The sequence below is a fragment of the Denticeps clupeoides genome, chromosome 6, assembly GCF_900700375.1.
Source record: "Denticeps clupeoides chromosome 6, fDenClu1.1, whole genome shotgun sequence".
In the NCBI taxonomy this organism is placed as follows: Eukaryota; Metazoa; Chordata; class Actinopteri; order Clupeiformes; family Denticipitidae; genus Denticeps; species Denticeps clupeoides.
This window is the reverse complement of record NC_041712.1, coordinates 25,197,404-25,221,878: the sequence shown is the minus strand read 5'-3', so window position 1 is coordinate 25,221,878 and position 24,475 is coordinate 25,197,404. Positions and strand designations below refer to the sequence as shown.

The 24,475-nt window shown below is 47.6% G+C and overlaps 1 protein-coding gene across 8 annotated transcripts in view; it reads right to left on the bottom strand.

Annotated features, from left to right (window-relative positions):
- Positions 1-24,475, bottom strand: part of ncor1 (nuclear receptor corepressor 1) — a 41,915-nt gene that overhangs the window by 6,836 nt on the left and 10,604 nt on the right. For 3 of the 8 annotated variants that reach the window (XM_028982615.1, XM_028982618.1, XM_028982616.1), the window contains exons 12-40: positions 22,512-22,690; positions 21,965-22,019; positions 21,559-21,660; positions 17,312-17,439; positions 15,831-16,015; positions 15,625-15,717; positions 14,508-14,570; positions 13,463-13,599; positions 13,281-13,392; positions 11,817-12,285; positions 11,510-11,729; positions 11,119-11,263; positions 10,498-10,641; positions 10,131-10,297; positions 9,980-10,061; positions 9,810-9,905; positions 9,530-9,630; positions 9,294-9,447; positions 8,585-8,701; positions 8,431-8,505; positions 8,097-8,329; positions 7,551-7,905; positions 7,210-7,431; positions 6,902-7,105; positions 4,532-4,675; positions 3,925-4,068; positions 3,424-3,511; positions 2,309-2,748; positions 154-285 (exon numbers count right to left, since the gene is read on the bottom strand). In XM_028982615.1, coding sequence (XP_028838448.1) covers positions 154-285; positions 2,309-2,748; positions 3,424-3,511; positions 3,925-4,068; positions 4,532-4,675; positions 6,902-7,105; positions 7,210-7,431; positions 7,551-7,905; positions 8,097-8,329; positions 8,431-8,505; positions 8,585-8,701; positions 9,294-9,447; positions 9,530-9,630; positions 9,810-9,905; positions 9,980-10,061; positions 10,131-10,297; positions 10,498-10,641; positions 11,119-11,263; positions 11,510-11,729; positions 11,817-12,285; positions 13,281-13,392; positions 13,463-13,599; positions 14,508-14,570; positions 15,625-15,717; positions 15,831-16,015; positions 17,312-17,439; positions 21,559-21,660; positions 21,965-22,019; positions 22,512-22,690 — 4,786 coding nt within the window. The remainder of the gene's footprint in view (positions 1-153; positions 286-2,308; positions 2,749-3,423; positions 3,512-3,924; positions 4,069-4,531; positions 4,676-6,901; positions 7,106-7,209; positions 7,432-7,550; positions 7,906-8,096; positions 8,330-8,430; positions 8,506-8,584; positions 8,702-9,293; positions 9,448-9,529; positions 9,631-9,809; positions 9,906-9,979; positions 10,062-10,130; positions 10,298-10,497; positions 10,642-11,118; positions 11,264-11,509; positions 11,730-11,816; positions 12,286-13,280; positions 13,393-13,462; positions 13,600-14,507; positions 14,571-15,624; positions 15,718-15,830; positions 16,016-17,311; positions 17,440-21,558; positions 21,661-21,964; positions 22,020-22,511; positions 22,691-24,475) is intronic. The other 5 variants (XM_028982619.1, XM_028982617.1, XM_028982620.1 and 2 more) reach the window with 5 other exon arrangements.

The window sequence follows — 24,475 nt, the reverse complement described above, 5'->3', positions numbered from 1 at the left end:
ATACACTTAACCCTCAGGGGAACTGTCCCTGTCACAGGTGCTCTGAAAGGGTGTCTGGTAAATTCTGGAAATGTAATATCCCTCTTAAAGGGACAGGCAGGTAGTTGTAAGATTGTGTCCCTCACAGTTGGTCTGTGTGTCCTGCTGCCTCACCTGAGGGTTGCTGTGGGGGTTTTTCAGGAACAAAGGAGCTCTCTGCTTTCTCCTGGGTTTGCACCGGAGAGCCTGCAGGGCTGATGACCTCAATAGCTGCAGCACCAGGACCCTCAAATCGACCGGAGGCCACTGGAACACAGAGTTAAAATCGTTCAGATTCTTTCCAAAAGAAAATGCAACACTTAATACACTTTTATTTATAGAGCGCTTTTAAAACGTACGCAAAGTTGCTTTACATAAAATTGAAGAGTACAATAAAAAGATAAAATGTTAAAAGCATATTAAAACAATTCTAGGGGTGTAGGAAAATATCGATAAAGCACGATATTGCATTATTTTACATGGTGATATTGTAACGACTCAGGAACAGCAAATATCTATCTTTTTGTATACAAATTTAGTCAACTGGGTGGTGGTGTTGTACGTTTTCTTTAGTGAGGTCACGTCAGAAGAGGTGAGAATCAGTGCGCAATTACAACCTCCACTCCTGCAGATGGAGCTGTACATCTGGACACTTTGAATTACTGCCCGGCATTACAGGCAGAGTGAAATCCCAAAACATGGAAGATCGAGCAATTGTCATTATAGTAGGGCTGCAACTAATGATTATTTTAATAATCTATTAATCTGTTGTTTTTTTTAATTATCAATCGTAAAATCGGATAAAAGAAAGCATTAAATTCCAAACCCTTTATTCAAAAACAGAACTTAAATCTTTCGAAAGTGCACATCATGTTGCTCCTTGAGCTTTTTTATAATAATAATAAAATAAACACAAAACCCCCCACACGTATGCTTTATATCTGTCAAATACACTACTCAAAATAAGTTAGGGATATTGTTATTTTACAAGAGTGACTAAAATTGATTAAAGCGTGATTAAAATTTAGATCAAATAGGAAAAGCAAAGTTCCCTTTGATATTACTATTAATGTATGAGAAGAAACACCATTTTCATTAGTTTAATATATAATACCCCAAAAATGTAGACAACAGGGATAGCCTCAAATAACAAAAATGGACAATGTCAGTAGTGGGTGTTTCCACCATTTGCCGTATTGATCGCTTGACAGTGACGTCTCATGCTCCTCACTAGACTCATGTTGTTCTGTCTTCCATTCTTCCACAAGTGCTACACGCAGTTCTGCCAGGTCACATGGGAGTGGGGTACGATCATTCAGTCTCTGCTTCAACTGGTCCCAGACCTGCTCTATGGGGTTCAGGTTCGGGGACATTGATGGCCATTACATATGAGGCACTCCAGCTTCCTCTAGTCAAGCTGTGACAATTCTGCCACGATGTGCTGGAGCATGATCATGAACTGAAAGTCGGGTGTGTGCTGGTGGAATTGGGGGATGATGATGGGTTCTATGATGTCTCAGGTTAGAACGTGCAGCGACTGAGCTATGTGCAATAACCAAATCTGTTTTGTGCTGACTGGTGATGCTGCCCAGACTGTTGGACCTCCACCAAAGCAAACCCTGGGGACCATGTTGACCGTATGTATGTTTGTATGTATGTACACTGTATGTATGACATCCACTAAGTCTCTCACAATATGGGACAGTGGTGGCCTAGCGGTTAAGGAAGGAATCAGTGCGTTCGCTGCGCTCCGTGCTCAACTAAAGATATATTTTTTAATAATCGATTGTCTCAACAAATCAATTAGAGAATTCGTTGCAGACACTTAAGTAATCGATTTTTAGCGCTTTAATCGATTCGCTGTTGCAGGCCTACATTATAGTGGCCCGTATAACATGTAAAGAACATGCAGTATGGACTTGGATAAAGGAACTTCAATTTAAAGGTCATGCTTCTGTGAAACCTATTTAATTAAAGCAGCAACCCTCCGTATACAGCAAAGCGTATCGAGACCAGACAAACGAACTCACAATGTTCACCGATTACAATTAAATATCTTGTTTTCAATCATATTAATTTGTCTTAAAGGAGTGGACACCAAAAACGTTAAGTGTCAAAATGCAAAGCCAATAAAGTTAAAATTCAGTTCCGAGTTGTGTTGTTCCGGCTGAATTATTAATGTGATGTGATCCACCCAGACCGCACGTAGCATCTTGTATTTCAGCCTAAAACCTACTCAACTTCACAATACAAGTAAAAACTTGGAAGCAGCTGATGCTTCGGTACTTACTGCTGCCGGAGGAGTCGGAGCTCTGCGAGCCTCTCTCGCGAGAGTCTTTATCCGAAGCGATCTGGCGGGTGATGATGACGTCAATGAAGTTGGCGGCGGTGATGGTGGTCTTGCCGTGGGTGCGCAGCTCCTCTTCGATTCGGGACTTGTTGGACGAGCCCTTCTCCTTGCCGCCGGACATTGGTCCCGCCCCGTCTTGGTAGGCAGGGTGGGGTTTTCCGTACGGCGACTGCACCGAGCGCCTCTCGGGGTCCTGCTGGTCACTCGGAGCCGGTGTCTGCCGCAGTGAGGAGGAGCTCAGATCTTCTTCGCGGGACGAATCATGCTTGCCATCCTTGCCCTTCCCCACAACCATCTGCGGTGCTGATGCTGCAGCATCTACCAAGGCCGCCAGCGCGTCTGCAGCCGTATATCGACCCGGGCCTGTGGACGTCATGGGCCTGGCACACACATCGTTTTAAGTTAAAGTGAGTGAAAGGGAAGTGATTGACAGAACGAAATGTGTCCTCAACATTTAACACTGTGTGCTGTGCTGCAGTGCTTCACAATGACAAAAAAACCTTGGTGAGCAGTGGGCAGCCATGAAAGGCGCCTGGGGAGCAGTGTGTGAATACATCTCTCACCACCTCACACTGTGGTGTATTATCACCATCATACCAATTACTACTACTTGTCATAGTATATCATTGTCATTGTATATTATATACTGTATATACTATATAATAGTAAATATATCAATACACTGATACATTATGATATTGCTGCTACTTGTCAGTCTGGTTGGGAAGTAGCCTAGCGGGTAACACACTCGCCTATGAACCAGAAGACCCACTTACTACCATCGTGTCCCTGAGCAGGACACTTAACCCTGAGTGTCTCCAGGGGGGGACTGTCCCTGTAACTACTGATTGTAAGTTGCTCTGGATAAGGGCGTCTGGTAAATGCTGTAAATGTTTGTCTTGACCTGCACTTACAGGTCGACGCACAGTGTCTTTTGTCATGTTTTTGTGCTGTGTGATGCGTCTTTTTGCACACTGTGAGTCCCAGACGCTTCGCAGTCTCATCTCTCTGTCAACTTGTATGTGGTGAGATGACAAAGTTGAGTTTGAACTTACATGACTGAAGTGATGACACTCTTGCTGTTGGTGCCTTGGAATATACTCGGCCGCTGCTGGTTCGCGGCCTCCTGTGACCTCACAGAACCTGGGGAGTCGGAAATAAAGGCTTACTGTTTCCGTGGCTCTGGTGCTTAGAATCAAATAAATCGGTGCTTAACATTTCCATTTTGAAGTTTGGTCTTTCTGTACTTCTATTGGGGTTTGACTTCTTTATCAAAGGAAAAAACGGGAAATTTAACTTTGTGATTGTTCAACAAAGAAAACTGAATAAAATGCAATTAAATGTGCAAATGAATTTGCTTTTGATCATCTTTCCCAGGTGTGATGGCGCAACCCTTTATGTATTTTTTACAACACTGCTGATTGGCCATTACTGACATCAGTATTTTAAAAACCCTGGCTGGCTACAGCCTTGGTTGTGTGCTTTTCACACACAATTCTCATGTAATAAATGGAATATTGGTGAAGGCATCAAGGTTGACGGGTTCTCAGTCGTACGGATGTAGTCGTTGGCAGCCACTGCGGCACGTTCTCGCTGCTCTCGTTCCCGCTGCTCCCGTTCCCTCTCTCGCTCCTTCTCCCTCTCGCGTTCCTTCTCCCTCTCTCGCTCACGCTCCCTCTCTACGCTGGCTGCCAGGTGACCTGTTAATCATGAGAACACACACACACACACACACACACACGAAAAGCAGAGTAAAACCAAGATGAGCTGATGAACAGCCCTGGCTTGAACAGAGAAGCTGCCCGCAAAAATACAACACAAAACACACACACACCGATAACATTTAATCCCCACAACATGGCTCTACACGTTAATTACACGCAGGATGGTGGGTGGCCCTTTTCACTCTGATACAGTACTATAATAATAATAAAACCAAAATAATAAGAAGTGTTGGCTGAAATGCTCAGGAACTACTATGAAGATCTGAAACTGATCTGAAGAGTGATAATTAACGTGAATAACATGAAATAACCATGGTGATGGGATTAAACACACACACTTTTGTAAAGAGGCTCAGAACGCTTTAGGAGGTGCAGCTCAGCGTTCCCAGGGTTCGAGGGGAGGGAGTGCAGAAGGGACCAGGTAGGGTGGGGTCCTCACCTGGCGATGTTGGGTTGAAAGCTCTGGGAGGAAAGGGGGTCTGAGGTCCAGGGATGTAGGTGATGCGCTCCAAAGAGGGCGGACCTGTTCCCCCAGGGTGAGGCAACAGGAGAGTTGGAGGCATCTGGGCTAGGTCAATAATACCTTTTACAGACAGAAGCAAAGGGCCAGAGTGTGAATAACCAAATCCACCCACACAGGAGCAGCTTCAGCTCCGCCCACAGCCCTCTAGACTACAGATCCCAGATGAAAACCAATCAGACATGGGTCTAATCTGCGAGGAGACGTGGTTAGGGCTGGCCGCTGGTGAACGTGCGAGTTATAAAATAAATCTGGCGCTAGCCAGGGAACGGCTTCAGTGCTGATGCGGCTTCAGTGCTTTTTTGGCTCCTGAAAGCCAAAAGTGAGTTTGGCTTTGTGTGTTGCGTTGATTGTATTGTTAATTTTGCCGGCCTGTCTTAATTTTTTGTTTTAGTCTAGTCTTTGCGTCAAATGGTCACATCCATAAAAATTTTAGTATAGTCAACTTAGTCGACTAAAAATCTGAGCAGTTTTGTCTTATTTTAGTCAGAGTTATCCATGACAATTTTAGTCATTTTTTTTTTATTAATGCAGTTCTATTTAACCAAGTCAATATAATTCAAGTACCTCGTAGAACAGACAAAAACATTTTCTATTAGTTAACCTTGTTTTAATTATGAAATGGGTTTATCTTATTATTAGACTCATGAACACTCGACATTCATTCCAGTGGCCACATTTCTCCCTGTGTTTTTTAACAATAGAGATGTGAACCTTCACTGGTATCATGATTCAATTTGATTATGCATCTATCAACGCGATGAAAACCGTAAATTTTCTACAGTCACATGACGACACTGTGTGTGTGTGTGTGTGTGTGTGTGTGTGTGTATATATATATATATAACATCTTTATACATAGACTTTCACTAATTTGCACACCTTCACCCTACCTGTTACACATATTTTGTGTTATATTTGGTTATGTTTGCAATATTTGCATATTGGTTTTCATTGTATACTTGAAATATTTGCAATACTGTGGTCTGTACAGTCGCTAAAAGCATTTCACTGCATATCATACTGTGTATGACTATGTATGAGAGAAATAAAATTTTTAATTTGAATAAGTCACCATGCTGTGGGCGGAGTTAGAGCGTGACTGAAACCCCAGCAGCGGCGTGAGATTCTCTTTCTTCCCGACGGGCCTCCTTTCTCTGCACGCTTCACCAGTTTCCTCCACTACACGGTGCGCAGCGGTCAAAGCTCAACAAATTTCAAATCTGACCGAGTTCCAAGAGCAAGGCCACCATGTACCGCGCCGCACAACGTGCCACTCCAACCTGGGGCGGAGCTGTACTCAAATCAGGTAATCACAGTGACTACCAGCACTACTTTTAACCAGAATCTTTATCAACGGCATTTTAATATTAGCAACTTTGTTGTGCACCATGGCGCATTAATTATACGATTAATTTCAATTTGGCACACATTCTGTTTCTTTTCCACTTTATTCTAAAGAAAGTGTCCAAACAGTGCTGTGTATTGGCACAACATCACGATACAATTATATCACAATATATTGTGATACAGAACTACATAATATGTGCAGTATCAAAAATATTCTGTAGTTCACTGAGAAATTAAAAAATAAAAAAAACGTAGTACAGAGCTGTACAGCGCCATCTACAGGAGTGGAGGTTGTAGTCGCAAGATGATTCATCTCTGCTGACCTCACTAAAGAAAATGCTCATAAGCACCACCTGATGGACTAAATTTGTATACAAAAATATTGATATTTGATGTCCATATATTTGTCCTATGTCCAAAGGTCACTTCGTCTATTTTTTCTCCCAGCCATCTGCTGAACAAATCACAAGTATCCTGAAACCTAATTAATGCCGCGATTGTGTATTGCGGAAGTGACGTCATCTGTGCAAGCGGACAAGAGACACTGGAAACAGAAATACTGCATAAAAATAATAACGCGACTAAACAAGAGGAAAAAATGTCTCATTTCAGTCAACGAAATTAAAGAGACATTTTAGTATAGTATTTTGTAAACCATATGTAATCTTGTTTTTATTAGTCAACAATATTACATGATATATTTGTCATAGCCTGCATGCTAATCAGCCCTACATGTTAAATTTGGGCGCGTGCCTTATCCAATCAGCTGCCAGCCCTGGCCCTAAAATTCCAAATCAAGAAATGATTTTGGTGGCAATCTGCCACGGTCATTTGCTTCTGGGCGTCTGGAAAAGGTTGCCAGTAGTTCACACGAGCACACAGTCTGAAGACTACCCCCATACACACACTCACAAAAATAAACCCTGCGAGACCCCGTACCTCGGGCACCGGGAGGGTAAGGGATGGGGATTGGCTGTTCCCGTGGAGACAGGCCCCTGGCGACATCGGGTCGTGGGATGACCTGCATGTGCTGGGAGGTGATGTAATCATTTAGGATGGTCTGTCGCGTGTTCTCCATGGTGTACAGCTGGTACGTGTTGTGGTAGCCAGTTGGAGATGGTTGCCGTGGGAACATGTACGCTGCTGCAGCACAAAGAAGGAAAAAGGATAAGCATCGCTGACTATAATGCTGAGGGAACACAGTGTTAAAAAGACCCCGTATACACAAGACCCAAAAGAAGCCTGACCAATCGTACTTGGGTCCAGGACGCGTTGGAAGGCCAGGCTCTCCAGGTGTGGCAGGTGGGCTCGGTACACGTCCCCAGGGACGACAGGCCGATGGTCGAAAGGGCTGTGGGAGGGAAGGAGATCGCTGCCGGGCACTGGGGACTTTGCTGGAACACTGTCCCTCCCAGCCTGGGTGGGGGTCAGAGCACTTTTCCTTTCCAGAGCAGCTGACTTTACCGAGGCTGAAGTTGAAGTGGAACGATTAAAAAAAAAAAAAATCCAATCAATAAAAATTTCATGTGACAGTAATAGAATTCAGTTATGGAGCTGTGTAATGCTCGAGTGCCCAGAGGGAACGTACTCTCTTGCCCCCTGACCAGCATAGGAGACCCTCTGGACATGGCGCTGCTGCTGTAGTTGACCGGGGTCCTCCTGGCATTGGGGTCCTCATACAGGCCTGGGCTGTGCTGAGACCTCCCCGCCTCCTGGTGGGTGGAGCGCAGAACCGAGGTGGTGGAGTTCACCACCGAGCTGTGGCGAATGCGCTCGCGCTCCAAGCTTTTGCCTCCGCCCTCCTCGTACTTGCCCCTCTCCAGGGCGTCCAGCTGGGACATGGCTGGGTGGGGCAGTTTGCTGGGACTCGTAATCAGGTTCTTCACATTGTGCTTGATGGCTGACTGGTTAACCGCACTGTTCTCATACTTTGAAGGAATGCCCTGGGAGGGGAAAAAAAAACAAAAAAACAAAAACACTTAGATCCCTATAAATAATAAAAAAAAAATCGAATTCTTCAATAAGTTTCAAAATACCTTTTAATGCAAACTGTCATTATTCTGCATTAAACTCTTAGATGCGGAGATGCGGACGGATGTGAAACACGACACGGAAAGAATTGCGCTTGACCCACCTGTGAGACTGACCCCTCAAGGACGGGAGTCTTGCGACTGTCCTGTCCGCTCAGGTCCTGGCGGGGGATCTCGTGGATGGAGCGGCCCATCTCCTTAATGGTGTTTACCCCCTCGTAAGGTTTGCCCTTGGTGATGCCCCCCTCAAAAGAGCGGATCGGTGGGCTCTCTCTCTTGATCTGCTTCCCATATTTCAGGCCCTCGTCGTAAGCTTCTGCCGATGTCCTTGGTGTCCCTGGAACGTAGGGGAGAAAAAAAAAAAAAAAAAAAAAAAAAAGTCAACCACTAAGGTCCTCAGGATATAAAGTGAGGTTACAGGATGAGGTGAAGCTCTACCTTGCATGATGGAACCAGTCAGCACCTTGCTCTCCACGTGGGGGGGTTCTCTCAGCATGGTTCGGCTAATTAACCCTGCCGGAGGAGCAATGTCTGATAATCCAGGATAAGCAAACAGAAACCAGGTACACACACACACACACACACCACATACCTTCATAAGGTGCATCTCTCACAGGATGTCCACGAGGACCCTCAATCATGTCATAAGTGCGTTTAAGCTCATGTCCGGTTCTGGGGCTTCTGGTACCTTCCCTAGGGTTCTTAATCGCTGGAAGAACATAAAAAAAAAAAAAAAAAAAAAAAAAAAACCTTTTGATGATCTGATAATGACTAAGGCTGGGCAAAACCTTCTTTTAAAAATTATTATTATTCTATAATTATTTTACGATGCATCATCTTTCCAAATTGGTTAACTAGATTCTCATTTATTATAACTTATGTCGATGATATACATCAACATTTCCACATTGTCTAGATATATTCTAAATGACGTAACGCTCAGTTCTTATAACCTACTCAAACGGAGTATAAAGTAAAAATAACACTGATGTAGTCCCACATTTTAAATGAACCAAAACGTTCTTGCACTTGTGTTGCTGCCATCTTCGTTTTGGGTCCAACACATATTTTGAATCAATGCAATCAATGACGTTGACACATTGTGGCAGTGGTGGCCTAGTGGTTAAGGAAGCAGACCCGTATCAGAAGGTGCCACTGAGCAAAGTACCGTCCCCACACACTGCTCCCCGGGCGGCTTTCATGGCTGCCCACTGCTTAAAAGCACTGTTTCACAATGACAATCCCTTCACTTTCACGTTGCCCCAGCCCTGACGATGACCTTGTGAGAAGCAGATCCTCACCATCATAGGACAGGATGTGGCCCTGCTTTCCCTCGTAGATCACATGACCCATGCCCTTGTCTTTGTTGGTCAAGTCCTCAGTGGCCAGCTTGGTGATGGTGCCTTTCAGTAGGAGGTCAGCCGGGATGCTGGACTGAGGAAGAGCTGGCGTGCCCTGCATGTTAAATCAATAAAAAAATTTAACTAAATAAACGACAAACAGCCTTGAGGATTAGATTCATTTCTGAGCATCACACCTGTGTGATTGACCCCCCTCTGAAGGGGAGACCTTCCGGTCCCGGCTTGGCAGGGCCACCTCTCGAAATGCCCACGTCTTGGATGGCAGACATCGGAGTCCCTGGAGAATGGAAGCATTCCCATTGAACACACAACAAAACAAAAAAACCCATAACACCAATGACTTAATATGTATCTATTCCAATTCTCTTTGTTGGGAAAAGCCCTAGTTTAAATGTGCTGGTTCACTTGCAGTACTTGTGTAGTAACGCTGAAATAGATGTCGAGTCTGTAACCCACCTCTCACCACGCTCTCATACTGGGCCCTGGACAGAAGCCCCTCCGCCTGAGCATTCTGGCCCCGTGGAGAACACTCTTCCTGTTTTATGTAGGACACTGAATAAAAGAGCTGGAGTTTAGCATTCCGGTTGGTGACAGACATTCAGACCGAAAGCGGAGTTCCTCCTCACCTGGTTTACTCAGGTCCTGTTGCCGTGGCAGCCCCAAGGATATGGAACCGACGGTAGGTGGCAGGTAGGTTCCCGGGGTTCCCTGAAGATGAGGTCAAGTCAGAACTCAAGGCTGAGTTACACACACACACACACACACACACACACACACCTGCGATATGGAGCCCCCTTGAATGAAGGAGGGCTTGTCTGCGCTTTTGGTGGAAGTGGGAATCAGGGGCGGTGGAGACGGAATGTTGGCGGCTCTGTGTCGAGAGAACGTCATGCGGACCCCATCAGCCAAGTTCTGCAACATCTGATTGGGTGCTGGCTGCAGCACTAGGGACAAAGAAGCACAACTCAGTGACAAATTACAATTGAACATACAATTGTTAACTGGATAAAACAATTACAAATTAATTTGACAATAATTAATCAATTTGACTATAACAGACAGGACCAGTTCCAGTCACATGACCGGTCACACGCGGTCTACTCGAAGGAAAAAGCGGAGCGTAATAAAGCAGTGTGGGCGCTACCTGGTGGTACGCTGTATCGGGTCAGGCTCGAGGGGTCTGGCAGTGGCGAAGCTTTGTTGTGCTCTCGGGGCGAGAGCCGATACGGAGATCCAGGCCGCCCGGCCCCATGGCCATCCGGCTCCATCACAGGCATGTAGTTCTTCCCTACACCAAACACACAGACCCTTTCTTCATCTAATAACACCAGATAGAACGTGATGCAATTAAAACATGAAGGATGAATGGAAGGAGTGAATCTGTGAGGGACACGTCTCCAAGGAGAAGTTTGAGACGCGCTGCGCTCCAGAAAGACCGTGGGGTGATTAAAGCCTGGAGGACATCCCTCGGTCTGGCTCACTCACATTCAGGCTTCACCCCATTATTTTATAGTGGGTGACAGACTTCCCTATAAACCAGAAGAGCACAGAGGTTCAAACCCCACTTACTACCATTGTGTCCCTGAGCAAGACACTTAACCCTGAGTGTGTCCAGGGGGACTGATTACTACTGATTGTAAGTCACTCTGGATAAGGATGTCTGGTAAATGACACTTCAGCAGAAGAATCGGCGCTGTGGCTCATTAAAAGTAAGGGTGTTGAATTTGGGCATCCACGTCCCAGTAATCAGCTTTAACAGCCTCACCATCAGAGAGGCGTGGTCGCCGGTCTGGCTCCACCTCCTGCCTCTTGTCCTCCTGATGCGCTGATTCGTGCACTGCCTTGATTTGGTGCTGGAACATGGCAAAGCCACTGACGGGAGCGCCGAGTGGCACGAACGGGGCAGGCACCTAAACAAAAGGGGCGCGAAAGGACAACCAGCAAGTCAAACCGGCCAATCAGAGTTCAAGTTGGATCAATGAAAAACAACACATGGAAAAATAAAATCAAGGCTTGGAATTTTCAAATTTGCACCAAAGCACCATCAACTCACCATATCACAGCAGAAGTAACAGCATATTCACATTCATTCATTCAATTTTGCACTGATTGACACTTTTGTTTTGTTTGTATTGTGGTGGCTGTTCTGGACTCACGTGGTGGGGAGATGGGTCTAAGTAAGCCTGGTGCCTGTGCCTGTCCATCTCCGAATGGGCATATCTGATAGAAAAGTGGGGGCTGCTATAGGAACTGACCATAGGTGGGATGGTGGCTGCGCGCTGATGCAACTGCTGCACGTTCAGGTGGGCCGGCTTGGCTGAAGGGACCAGAACCGTGCCAGGAGGGATGAGCAATGACGGTTTCTCCATAGAGAACCTGGCAAGAACAGACAAAATTCCATCCACTGTGTTCTTTACAAAGTCCACTTTTTTTTTTTTTTTTTACTTATTTCCCATGACCCACCTCTGTTCAGTTTCCACATCCTCATCAGCGCTGCAGGTGGCGCTGGAGTCGTTGTCGGAGGCGTGAGAGACCGACTCAGTCTGCTTGTCTACCTTCTCCCTGGCCTCGGGTTCTGTCTTCACCTGGACGTCCGCGGGAACTCCAGGTGCCGCAGCCATCTCCACATCCTGAGGCTCGCTCTTCGGGTGAATGGGCATGTCACACCCCGCCCGGGCACAGTCCTCCATGCCAGCACCGTCGCCACCAGCCGTGCCCTCTGGACTTTTCTCCAGCTTCACCTTCAGGTCACCATAACCAGCCTCCTGACCTTTCAACTCAGTGGCCGGGCCCTTCCCAAGGGTGGAGTCATGGTCGGAAGGTGGGGCATCAGCAGGTTCCTCGGTCCTCTGTGGCTGTGCCCCGCCCATTTTGGATGTGTCTGCCTGTGAAGGGGAGGGGGCGCTCTCCGTGTCGGAACTGTTTTCTGGACCTGAAGAGAGAACGGTTCTCATTAGAGACCATGAGTCCATCCAAACTAACCACGGGTCAGGTCATGAGAGTACAGACTTCCTAAATCTCTCTCTCTCTCTCTCTCTCTCACACACACACACACACACACACACACACACAATCTTGGCACCATTAAACAGTTTGGGTTACCTTGAGGATCAAATCTCTCTGGGGAAGGTGAAGAAAATAAAACTAAGTGTGACCTCCATCAGCAGACTAAACAGGCTGGTAACAGGGCACCACAGCCACAGGGAAAGTGTGATGTGGCCGTGACCCACACACACGCCATACTGAAGAGCCAAGATGCCCTCAAAAGGGTCTCTCTCCCAGCCTTCATGTAGCATACGTGGAAAGATCAGAGCAGGCACCAGTCCAAAACCCTGACTGCTGTGCTTGTGTATCTTGTGTTGTAATCAAGCCACTGACAGGAGTGTGTGTGTGTGTGTGTGTGTGTGTGTGTGCTTGAGGGAACTGGGAAATAGGGAGGAGGTGGGTAAATGGACCTACTACCTAATGGGGTATGATCCAGTAAAGCAGGAGTATTTTGCAGTCTGCAAACCTTTCCCACAAGCACACACCCTTCAGCTCTGTTCTATTTGCATATTCAAAAGTTTTTATATTCTTACAGCCGGTTTATATCAACCGCATCTAAAGCAGGTCGCTTCAGGACTACCAGACAGGAGGAAAAAGAGGAGAGGAGAGCAGCCATGACATTAAAACCAGGGGAGAAGGGACATTGCGTTCTGTGAAGTTCTTTCACTTTCTTGACTCTTCAAAGGCTGGGAACAGTTACATAACACACACAAGGCAGAATTAGAGGATCTCTGGCCCTCAGCAGGTTCTTTCAAGCACCCGAATCAACTGCTTTTCACTTCAGTGTGTGTAGTTCAACAGGAGGATCAGTACACAGATACACCAGTGAGAGAGAGAGAGTGTGTGTGTGTGTGTGTGTGTGTGTGTGCGCGCGTTCCTCACCGTCACTGTCATCTGGATTCTCTTCTTCCTCCTCATCGTCATGGGCTGAAACTGTGGATGCCACACTCTCGCTCTGAGACACGTCCCGCTCAGCCCGCGACCGACGCGTGTCCTACGCACACAGACAGTCACTCAGCGTGCCATCGTGGTGTGTGTGGGTGTGTGAGAGAGAGAAGTTGTACCTGTTTGTGCTGCTGCAGCAGGTTGTCCAGGTTGTGGCGTCTTTTGTAATTGAAGTAAAAGTTTTTACATTGAGCTTCACTCTTCGTTCCAACCATCTTGGCGATGGCCGACCAGTTCCGGCCGTGAACAACCAGTCCTGGAAGGACAGGCAGAGGTCAGACAACGTGTGAGTGAGTGTTTAAGCAACGAGAATGGAAGAAAGTAAATCTTAAAAATATCATAAAAATAAAATAAAGAAAAACATTTCAATACATTATTAAATAAAAAATGAAATAGTCAAAATAAAGTAAATACATACAAACATTCATTAAAAGCCTTCATTATAAGTGGTTATAAACAACCAGAATATTCTAATTCTCCAATCAGCTTTCAGTGTTACACTAAACTCTTTAACACCCATCACCTCCACAGGCCTTTTACTGATAATCAGGTGAGTGTGTGGGTCTGTGTGTAAAAAATAAATAAATTAATTAATAAATAGAACTGCTGAGTGTTCTGTGGAGGAAAAAAATAAACCTCCCTGGTCATGATGACCTCGATCGCATGCGCACACGTGCCTGCACGCACGCACACACACACACACACACACACACACACACACACACACACACACACACACACACACACACACCCTTCTAGGGTGAACAGCACTGGATAGAGGGTGATAGTGACCCCTGGATGACCTGAATATGGCTCAGAGCTCAGGGTGATTCAGCAAATTTCTCACACACCCACACAGATCCAGGGAAAAGTAAGGAGTGGAAAATGATCACGACGCAATTTGAATCCAGTGCAGTGATAGGCCAAGCCAGTATCACCGGGTGAGGGACACCGTGGTGACAGGTCTCTGATGATCAGTCGTCTATCAGCAGGAGAAGCATGCAAACATGACCTATCACACGCACACACGGTCTCTAAGACACAAGCTTGCACACAGATTGCTGCAGAACACATAACGTACAGAGTAAAGTGGTGAGAACGTTAGAAAACAAACGGAGAAAGGGCCGAGTAAATGAGTGAACGAGAGGAAATAAGAAACGTTACCTTTTTTGGCGACCTCCATCTCTTCCTCGGTCCAGCGAGACGTTTCTCCAGTTTCAAGAGCTCCTGGAAAGTCACAGGGAGGGAGAGAGAGAGAGAGAGAAAGTTGGGTGTTCTGCACTCTTGCCCTTCTCTCCTTCTTCTCACGGTCCCTAATCTAATAATCTGTTTACATTCGGGGTTTCTGAGACCTGCCCCCCCCAACACACACACACTTCCCTTCCACCCCCCACTTTTCTCACAACCATAGCAGAGTCTCCAGCCCACCCCCCTTATCTCCTCCCTCCCCGTAGAACGGGCCACTCAGCTGATGTCAGACTCGGCAGAACCCCTCCCACTGTGGGAAAGGCCTTGAAAACCCACACACACACACACACACACACACACTTCACAGTCTCTGGCGTTGCCCCAAATGAAACCTTAACTCCTGTGTTTCAGCTGTGCGAGGAAAAGGAAGAGGAGGACGCAAGCCCTGCCCACCCTGACACGGTCCCCCCCCCGCAGGGACTCCCTGACACTGAACAAACACTGGGACCAATTTAGCACACAGACAACCTTTGACATTTATGAGAATCTGATCGGGGCAAAGAGTTGATGAGCCTTGAACAGGACGTCTCCAGCTACGGCTCTAACACACACACACACACACGTCACGACTGCATTATAAGTGGGCGCGGTGTGTGAGCTGGACAGATGGTGCCCTTCAGCATGGTCCAGAGTCCTGACGGTTAAAGGATGCCACAGTGACCGGTGGGAGTGGCTTTAATCGTATTATCATGGCCAGGTCTGGAGGTAAACGCGGGGCTGCATGCAGGCAGATGCCAGCGATGTTCTTTCCTGAGCGGCTCCCTTCATGCGGCAAGAGCAGGATGATCTGGCATCACAAACAATCGTTCTGCGCCACCAAACCGCAACCGAAAATCCGTGTATTTAAAGAGTATTAAACAGACTTTTAAAAAAAAATTAAAGAAATTCATATTCTGGAAAAAAAGCTTGAATTAATTCCAACAACCGATCTGAGGGATCTGGTGGGAAAAGATTCCAAATTCTCCACTGCACCACCCAGAAGATTATTTCCTCACTATACCAGTGCAGTGATGTAGTTTATCGTGAAAAATACCTCGATCCACAGTCACTGGAGTGGCCCTGGGTGGCTCCCGCGTGGCCTTCAGCACCGACTCGGGTTTTGGGGGAGGAGCAGGCTCAGCCACAACTGTAGGAGAAAAGCAATTTAAGCGTGGATTTAAAAAAAAAGAAGGAAATAAATAACGTGGCGCCAGAAGCGGGTGCGCTGGCGAAGCTGCCGGGCGGAGACGGCGGCCTCACCTGGCTCAGGCGCGAGCGAGTTCGGGTCATCGGCTGCCACAGACGCGGCCTCGCTGGCCATGGAGCGCGTGGTGATGCGGCCCTTCCGCCGGCCTTGGCTGTTGGCCGTCTTGCGTCCTCTTGCCGTATTCTGCTCTTTGCAGTCCTCGTCGTCCCCTCCGTCACACTTGTCTTTGCCAATGTCCCTGAGGGGACAGAGCAGGGGGATTTCAGGATAACGTAAAACGCGAAAGGTTCTGGAAGGCCAAGTCGAAGGTAGTTCGGAGATAAAGGATTTTATGGAAAATGTGACACACGTTATGCAGGGAGGGGCACCTCTCACCATCTGCTCCTTGCCTGGCCTTGAACTCGCCAGTAAATTAAGTGTCCTTCGCTGTGACCGCGCTAATCTACTCCAACCCGAAAAAAGAAGATATAGAGCGGAAACGGAGCAAGCGGAGTGTGGGCATCAAGTCCTTGAACAAACACCGGACCTGATTTGGAATCTGGTTATTCATCGCTCCGTAACGGGCCGTCTCCACGCCCAGCGGCGAGCAGAAGGCCGGGCGCGGACGTTGAAATAAAAAACAACTTTCCACCTCACGGTACCATGTGTTTCCATTTTCCACAAACCAACCATTCCGGACTCATCTCGTCACTCGATTGGCTGAAACGGTCACGTGAGGAGTCACTGTTCCGGTTTATATTGACTCAGAGAGTCACCCGCTCCCTTCACAGAAGCGTGCCGTGGGGACAGTCACTGTGCCGGAAATAAAACCGCCTTGTAATCCAAATATGAATTCAGGTTTACTTTGAGAATAACTATTTCCCAATATGCAATGCATTGGTAACACAAGCACACCAGGGGTGATGAGGAATAAATATGTAAGAGACACTAGATTATAAAGTGAAGTGATTGTCATTGTGATTTGTCCTCTGCATTTAACCCATCACCCTGAGTGAGCAGTGGGCAGCCATGACAGGCGCCCGGGGAGCAGTGTGTGGGGACGGTGCTTTGCTCAGTGGCACCTCAGTGGTACCTTGGCAGAACGGGATTCAAACCAGCAACCTTCTGATTACGGGGCCGCTTCCTTAACCGCTAGGCCACCACTTCATGGAATTTTGGTGGCAGAGCAGAGAAAAAAAAAAAGCCAAGTATGTCTGATGTGGGAGAAAAGACATGTTAATTACATAACCAGCTGTATGATCTGTGTGTGTACACTTTGTCCCTAGTCAGGGGACATCGGGCCAGTGGTGGCCTAGAGGTTAAGGCAGCAGCGCCGTAAACAGAAGGTTGTCGGTACAATTCCCAGTCCGCCAAGATGCCACTGAGTAAAGCACCGTCCCCACACACTGATCCCCAGGTGCCCGTCATGGTGCCCTCTGCTCACTCAGGGTGATGGTTAAATACAGAGGACACACTTCGTTGTGTCACCATGTGCTGTGCTGTGTATCACAATGACAATCACTTCACTTTCCAGTCTTTAAAACCTGTCACTCACTTGGATTCCTCCTTCTCATCTTTCTCGTCCTCTCCCTTCTTCTCTTCGTCCTCTTTCTTCTCAGATTTTTCAGATTTGTCTTCCTCGTTTTTGTCGTCTGCCTTGTCTTCTTGGGAGGGCCGAGTTATCTGGAGAGAGAAACAGAACAAGAATTCGTTTTTTTCCCCCCACACACACAACACGGCACACACAATTTGTTCAGATCGCTGGTTACGCCGACACGCTACCATATAATCTGCCAATAGTCTAACAACTCTTTCAAAAGGCCCCCAGAAGCAGCGAGACCGTGAGAGAAGCTTCATTCATCCCTCACTCACACAGTGGGAACCACTTCTGTTGGGGCGGCTCCGAGTTTGGTAACAAATCACATTTAGTTTTGTCGCGTCACAAACCTAGAAGGCTGCTTAAGCATTCAGCGGCAGAAAGACTGCATTTCCCATCCTCCCTCGGGGTCGTAGACTTTAAACGGCGTAAAGTCGGGGAAATTCGAATTTTTTGCGGAAATGACCTCCCTGCATAAGAAACAGTCCCGTATCTTCTTCTCTGCAACTTCGATCACATTTCGTCGCATTAGTCATACTCCACGCAGACACAGGCCATTCCTCGCTGCAGCAGCGGCGCTGGAGTCTGGACGATTCTAAATTCGTATGAGATTCAGAATCAGTCAATGACAGGCCAGGATGAGTTAAAGGACACCAGCACCGGGCCACCCGGCCTCGGGTCGTTTCCTCTGGGTTAACAGGATCAGAGAGGAGGAAGAAGGGCGCGGGGTGGCCTGGTCACGCGCTCCATGGAGATAAGATTAGGAATATGAGCTCCTTTGATGATCTTCACATGGACAGAGAGTCTCGAAGGACGCGACACACACGCACGATGACACACCAACGCGGTCACAATGCGGCCATTGTTCCACATGCGCTGATGAGAGGAAGAGGGTGCAGATGTTCCACTCCTCGTACTGCTCAGAACTGGAGAAAACCCGGGGATATGAACTTCTGTTCGACCATCCCAGACACACACACACACACAACGCTACGGCGACATCTGGAAACCACATTTTACGGAGAAGCCCCGCCTCTTGCCGTTCCACGAAAGTGAGGCGGTGGCGGCGAGACCCCATCACCACGCCGGCGTCACATGCTGCTGCCAGATGGGACGCCAAACGCTCCATCTCATGGAAGCAGAGGGAGCTGCAATCATCCAAACCCTCATACAACTTCCGCTGTTTTCCTATCGAGAGCGTCTTTATTTAATGCTACTTTAACTTAAAATAATAATAAATAAATACATTTCTAGTGTTGTGAAAAAATAATAATAATTAAAATTAGTCTCATTTAAAATACTTTATTATTATTTTATCATCTTGAAAAAAAAAGCAGATAAAACCAGTCACATGACCAGAATACCAACAGAGCGAGACCAGCTGCATTTTCCCCGGCGAGTTCAGTCCCGCACAAGTGCATTCTGGGAGCACCTGTGTTTGTTTTGGATGTTCATCTGGGACTCGAGCGTCTCGAGGACAGAGGCCGACTCCCGACGTTGTCCTGCTGACTCGAGGGACATTCTAGTCGGTGAGAGGAAGTGACAGCGCTGCGACCTCTCCGTGGCCCCGCCCAGGTCACCACAGGGTTAACCAGCCAGAGAGAGAGCTGGTTTTCCCAGGATGCACTGCTGTTAAAACGTGTAAAGACTACGCCGCAGGGCCGCGCCGCCCGTCCCATCTGCTGAGTCACAGCGGGCTGCTGACACAAATAATACTTCCACGAAGAAAGCGGCCAGAAGAAAGGCCACCAGCTGCTCCACGGCGCCACCTACAGACACCGCCTGAGCTGCCATTTTCATTTGTTTCTGGTTGTCGGTACAGAGGGCCACAGATCGGCGTCGTGATCATCCCAGAGAGAAATGAATAAAAGTCCGGCGCCACGCTGCTCTCAGGAGGTCGGGGGGGGCAGCGGCCACACGTACCTGCAAGCTCGTCTATCCAGGCGGGGAAACGGCGGCGGCGGCCGTGGCGGGCCGCGGGACTCGGGGACCGGCTCCCGCGGCAGCTACGCCGCTCTCCTCGGGAAGGGCTGGCCGAGCCGCGCGGCGCCACACATATTCCCAGGAGCGCGTGTCACCGGGCGGCCTAAGCCGGCTAAAGGATCGGCCATCTCGCGCGCAGCCGGTAATCCGCGCGGGGTCACCCCGGGTAATCCCCGCCGAGAGCCACGCTCTGATTGGCAGCCCCGTCAGGACGTGCGGGCCGTACCACCGTCAGAGAGAGAGAGGGGGCGTCCCTCCTCGCACATCAGAGCGAGAGAGAGAGGAGGAAAAAAAAAAGAAAAGAAAATAGAGGAGGAAGAGGAGCGTTCACTCCATCACCCCCCCCACCTCCCCCTCTCTTGCCAACGTTCTCCCAGGAACCGCAGCCAGAACAAACAGCTCTGAACAATGTCGGCGTTGAGCCGGAGTCCCGGCGAGCCGCGGTGACACGGCGCTTTTCCTGCAGCGCCACAGCGGCTCTTCCATACGACGTTTCAGGAAGGTCGGCGGAAACACGTTCATCCCGAGGGTTCTCACTCACACACACACACACACACACACACACACACACAGCGCCGGACAGCAAGTGGACGTGAATAATGTACCGAGGTGAAAGCTGCTCTACTTTCTGGTGAACGATGATCTTTTAAATTACTGATATCAAACTCCTGACACACACACACACACACACACACTCACACACAGACAAAGCCAAACTTGCGATCTACCCTGCCGGACGAGATAATCCTGGACTCTACACACACACACAGCTCTGGTTGGTTGGAGAGTCTGGCTCTGATTACAACAATGACCGCAAGTGACAAATAAAGAAAAATCACAATGACAACACATCCAGTGCGACCCTGCACGATCACGTGACCACCTTCTCCCAATCCGAGAAGGTCCCGAGGTCCCACACACACACACACACACACACACACACACAGGGAAGCGGAGCGAGAGAGACGGTCCCCTCCCTGTAAAGTGATCTGCGTGTTTGGCCCTCGTAGTAAACCGGCGGAGACGGAATGTTCCCTGGCAGCGCAGAGACATCGGGGAGAGTCGCGCCAGCAACTGCGCCCCCTACCACAATGAGAGAAATAAAAAAAAAAAAAAAAAAACGGCCCATCGTCCCCCCCACCCACCTTCTCCAAAACAGACGAATGCAAGCAGCAGCTACCTGCGTTGTGATTGGTCCACTCCGGGAACGTACACCAGACCACGCTGAGAATTCCGGAACATCCGACTCGCGCGAATCTTTTTGGAGCGCACGGTCGGGATGCAGGTACGGAAAAACGATCCTCAGCTTTCACGCATCACAACCGAGCGGAAAAACAAAAAAACAAGGAGCAACCAGAACGAAGCTCCAGGCCAAGTGGCAGTAACACACACACACACACACACACACACACACACACACGTCACCATCAGATAAGAGCCCTGAACCGGGCGTCATGGCAACAGTGCGGCAGCGTGGGGAGCGCAGAGTACGTTCTTCCTCAGAACTAGAAGAGTCCAGTCGATACCGATCACGCGCAGCAAAACGTTACATAAGGCCCGAGCAGGAACAAAAGACGGAACTTTACGTTTCTCAACATGATTCAGACACAAAACGGGAGCGCGCACACACATTCCACGCATGATGCAGCAGCTAGAAGAATTCCAGAGGAAAATATAGCCCGAGCGTTGGTTTAATGGGCTTGTTTTGTTCCTCTGCCGCGTTCTTCGGCTCCACCCCCACCCTCATCCCTGGAAAGCGGCGCGGAGCCGGTCTAGAGCAGACAGATAAAACAGATTCCTGGGAAGCCATGTGGCTCTCCATAAATCAGCCTGCAGCAGTGAGACGCCCTCAATGCCTGTTTATTATTGAACCAGGAGCAAGAACCCCCCCCCACACACACACACACACACACACACACACAGACACGTGTTTGCTATGGATCTTATTAAACACTAGAGGGTCTTCTCTCTCGCTGAACAAAATATAAAAAAACAAACACAAACTTTGTTGCAACATTAAACACAACACAATCATGAGAAACTGGAGTTAAAAACAGTGTTAATAAATAGATCAGCCATGCTTAGTGAGGTCCCTGCCACAATCCCATGTCCTGCACTCTCATTGGCTGCAGATTTTTACAACTGCATAGTTCGAACTGGGTATGTACACACACACACACACACACACACACACACACACACACACACACACACACACTCACCTGGTTCCTCCCTCGCCGACGGCCGTAGTTACGACGCACCAGGGTCTTGTAATTTTGGTTTTTCTTGGTCAGGTAGTAGTAGAGCACGCAGTCTGACACACACTGATGAGAGGAAGTGACAGCACAGATGACACCAGTAAAAATGGCACAGGACAAAAATAGAAGCAGTATAGTCCATCAACTAGTGGGTGGTAGTAGCCTAGTGGGTAACACACTCGCCTACGAACCAGACCCCACTTACTACCACCGTGTCCCTTAGCAAGACACTTAGCCCTGAGGGTCTCCAGGGGGGGACTGTCCCTGTAACTACGGACCGTAAGTCGCTCTGGATAAGGGCATCTGGTAAATGCTGTAAATGTAAAATGTAAACTAGTCCTGGAATTTTACACCAAATCAGAAAACCCACCTTTCTCTCCAGATATGAAGCGATGAGGCCAAAGTTCTTTGGATGTTGTACAAACCTGCAGACCAAGAGACACGAGAATTAACAAAAACCTGCCACCTCCATTACTGGGGTCACGTTACCCAAATATCAATCACAGATTTACAAAAACTAGTATTTCTCCCAGCATGCATTGCTGCATCCAACATCTGAAAAATCCAGAGCCAATCAACTTTGTGTGTTGTGATGAACAACTGAAAACTAATAAAAAGCAAAAACAACACATCATATACTAGGGAACCCTTGATAGTTTTTGTAATTTTAAATGCTATAGTGCTATAGTCATTACTTTTTTTTGGTGGGGATTCAAGGATTAACTTTTTATTGAGTTGCGCTAGAATTTCGAGTTCTGAAATGAAACTCGGGTATAAGGAATAAAACAAGAACTGCAAGCCCCACACAGATTCCACTCCAACTGCATTTAGTTATTAAGTTATTAAATTCCTGACATGCCAGTACTCAGTCATTTAATAAAGTTCATTATTATGACATTCGGGTGTGTGGAACTCACTTTTCCCTGAAGATCTCCTTCTCCTGCTCCGTCCAGACGTTCATGAACTGCCGCGACTTGTACACCTTCATGGGGTCGTCCATCAGGCCGTTCATGTTGATGAACTTGACGCGGCGCTGCTCGGAGTCGTACATCATGGGCGGGATGACGGAGAGCTGTCGCATCTGCTTCTCGTTGTTCTGTCAGAGGGAGCGGCGACTTCATCACACAAACACGTTTTGTCACAAGACCTGAGACTGACGCCGTCCCAGGTACGGAGGTGTAGAAATTAAGTCTTATAATCGATGCATCGTGATGCAGACATGGACGATTCTGCATGATGCAGCGCACAACATAATCGATTACATCCAATGACGTTGCTTGGTTATTTTCTGGTGGCGGCATAAATATTCTGGTACAAAAGTAGTGCTATTCAGACTTGAAATTTCAACAGGTGTGGGGGCCCTTCCTCCGCTTTTTTTCCCCATACAGGGAGTGCAGAATTATTAGGCAAATGAGTATTTTGTCCACATCATCCTCTTCATGCATGTTGTCTTACTCCAAGCTGTATAGGCTCGAAAGCCTACTACCAATTAAGCATATTAGGTGATGTGCATCTCTGTAATGAGAAGGGGTGTGGTCTAATGACATCAACACCCTATATCAGGTGTCCCTATGTCCTTTGGCAAAATGAGTCAAAAGAAGGACTTGACAGGCTCAGAAAAGTAAAAAATAGTGAGATATCTTGCAGAGGGATGCAGCAAAAGCTTCTGAAAAAAAAGCACTTGCAAAGCTTCTGAAGCGTGATCATCAAACAATCAAGCGCTTCATACAAAAGTCTACAGGGTCGCAATAAGCGTGTGGAAAAAACCGAGGCGCAAAATAACTGCCCATGAACTGAGAAAAAAAAAAAGTCAAGCGTGCAGCTGCCAAGATGCCACTTGCCACCAGTTTGGCCATATTTCAGAGCTGCAACATCACTGGAGTGCCCAAAAGCACAAGGTGTGCAATACTCAGAGATATGGCCAAGGTAAGAAAGGCTGAAAGACGACCACCACTGAACAAGAAACTGGGCCAAGAAATATCTCAAGACTGATTTTTCTAAGGTTTTATGGACAGATGAAATGAGAGTGAGTCTTGATGGGCCAGATGGATGGGCCCGTGGCTGGATTGGTAAAGGGCAGAGAGCTCCAGTCCGACTCAGACGCCATCAAGGTGGAGGTGGAGTACTGGTTTGGGCTGGTATCATCAAAGATGAGCTTGTGGGGCCTTTTCGGGTTGAGGATGGAGTCAAGCTCAACTCCCAGTCCTACTGCCAGTTTCTGGAAGACACCTTCAAGCAGTGGTACAGGAAGAAGTCTGCATCCTTCAAGAAAAACATGATTTTCATGCAGGACAATGCTCCATCACACGCGTCCAAGTACTCCACAGCGTGGCTGGCAAGAAAGGGTATAAAAGAAGAAAAACTAATGACATGGCCTCCTTGTTCACCTGATCTGAACCCCATTGAGAACCTGTGGTCCATCATCAAATGAGATTTACAAGGAGGGAAAACAGTACACCTCTCTGAACAGTGTCTGGGAGGCTGTGGTTGCTGCTGCACGCAATGTTGATGGTGAACAGATCAAAACACTGACAGAATCCATGGTCATGGATTTTGAGTGTCCTTGCAAAGAAAGGTGGCTATATTGGTCGCTGATTTGTTTTTGTTTAGTTTTTGAATGTCAGAAATGTATATAGATGTGGAGACGTTATATTAGTTTCACTGGTAAAAATAAATAATTGAAATGGGTATATATTTGTTTTTTGTTAAGTTGCCTAATAATTATGCACAGTAATAGTCACCTGCACACACAGATATCCCCCTAAAATAGCTAAAAATAAAAACAAACTAAAAACTATTCAGGAGATGTGACGAAGGTAAGGAAGCGGCTTGGAACTGAGTTCACTTGTGGCCTCGAACTCCGTTTTTGAAGGAAAGTCCA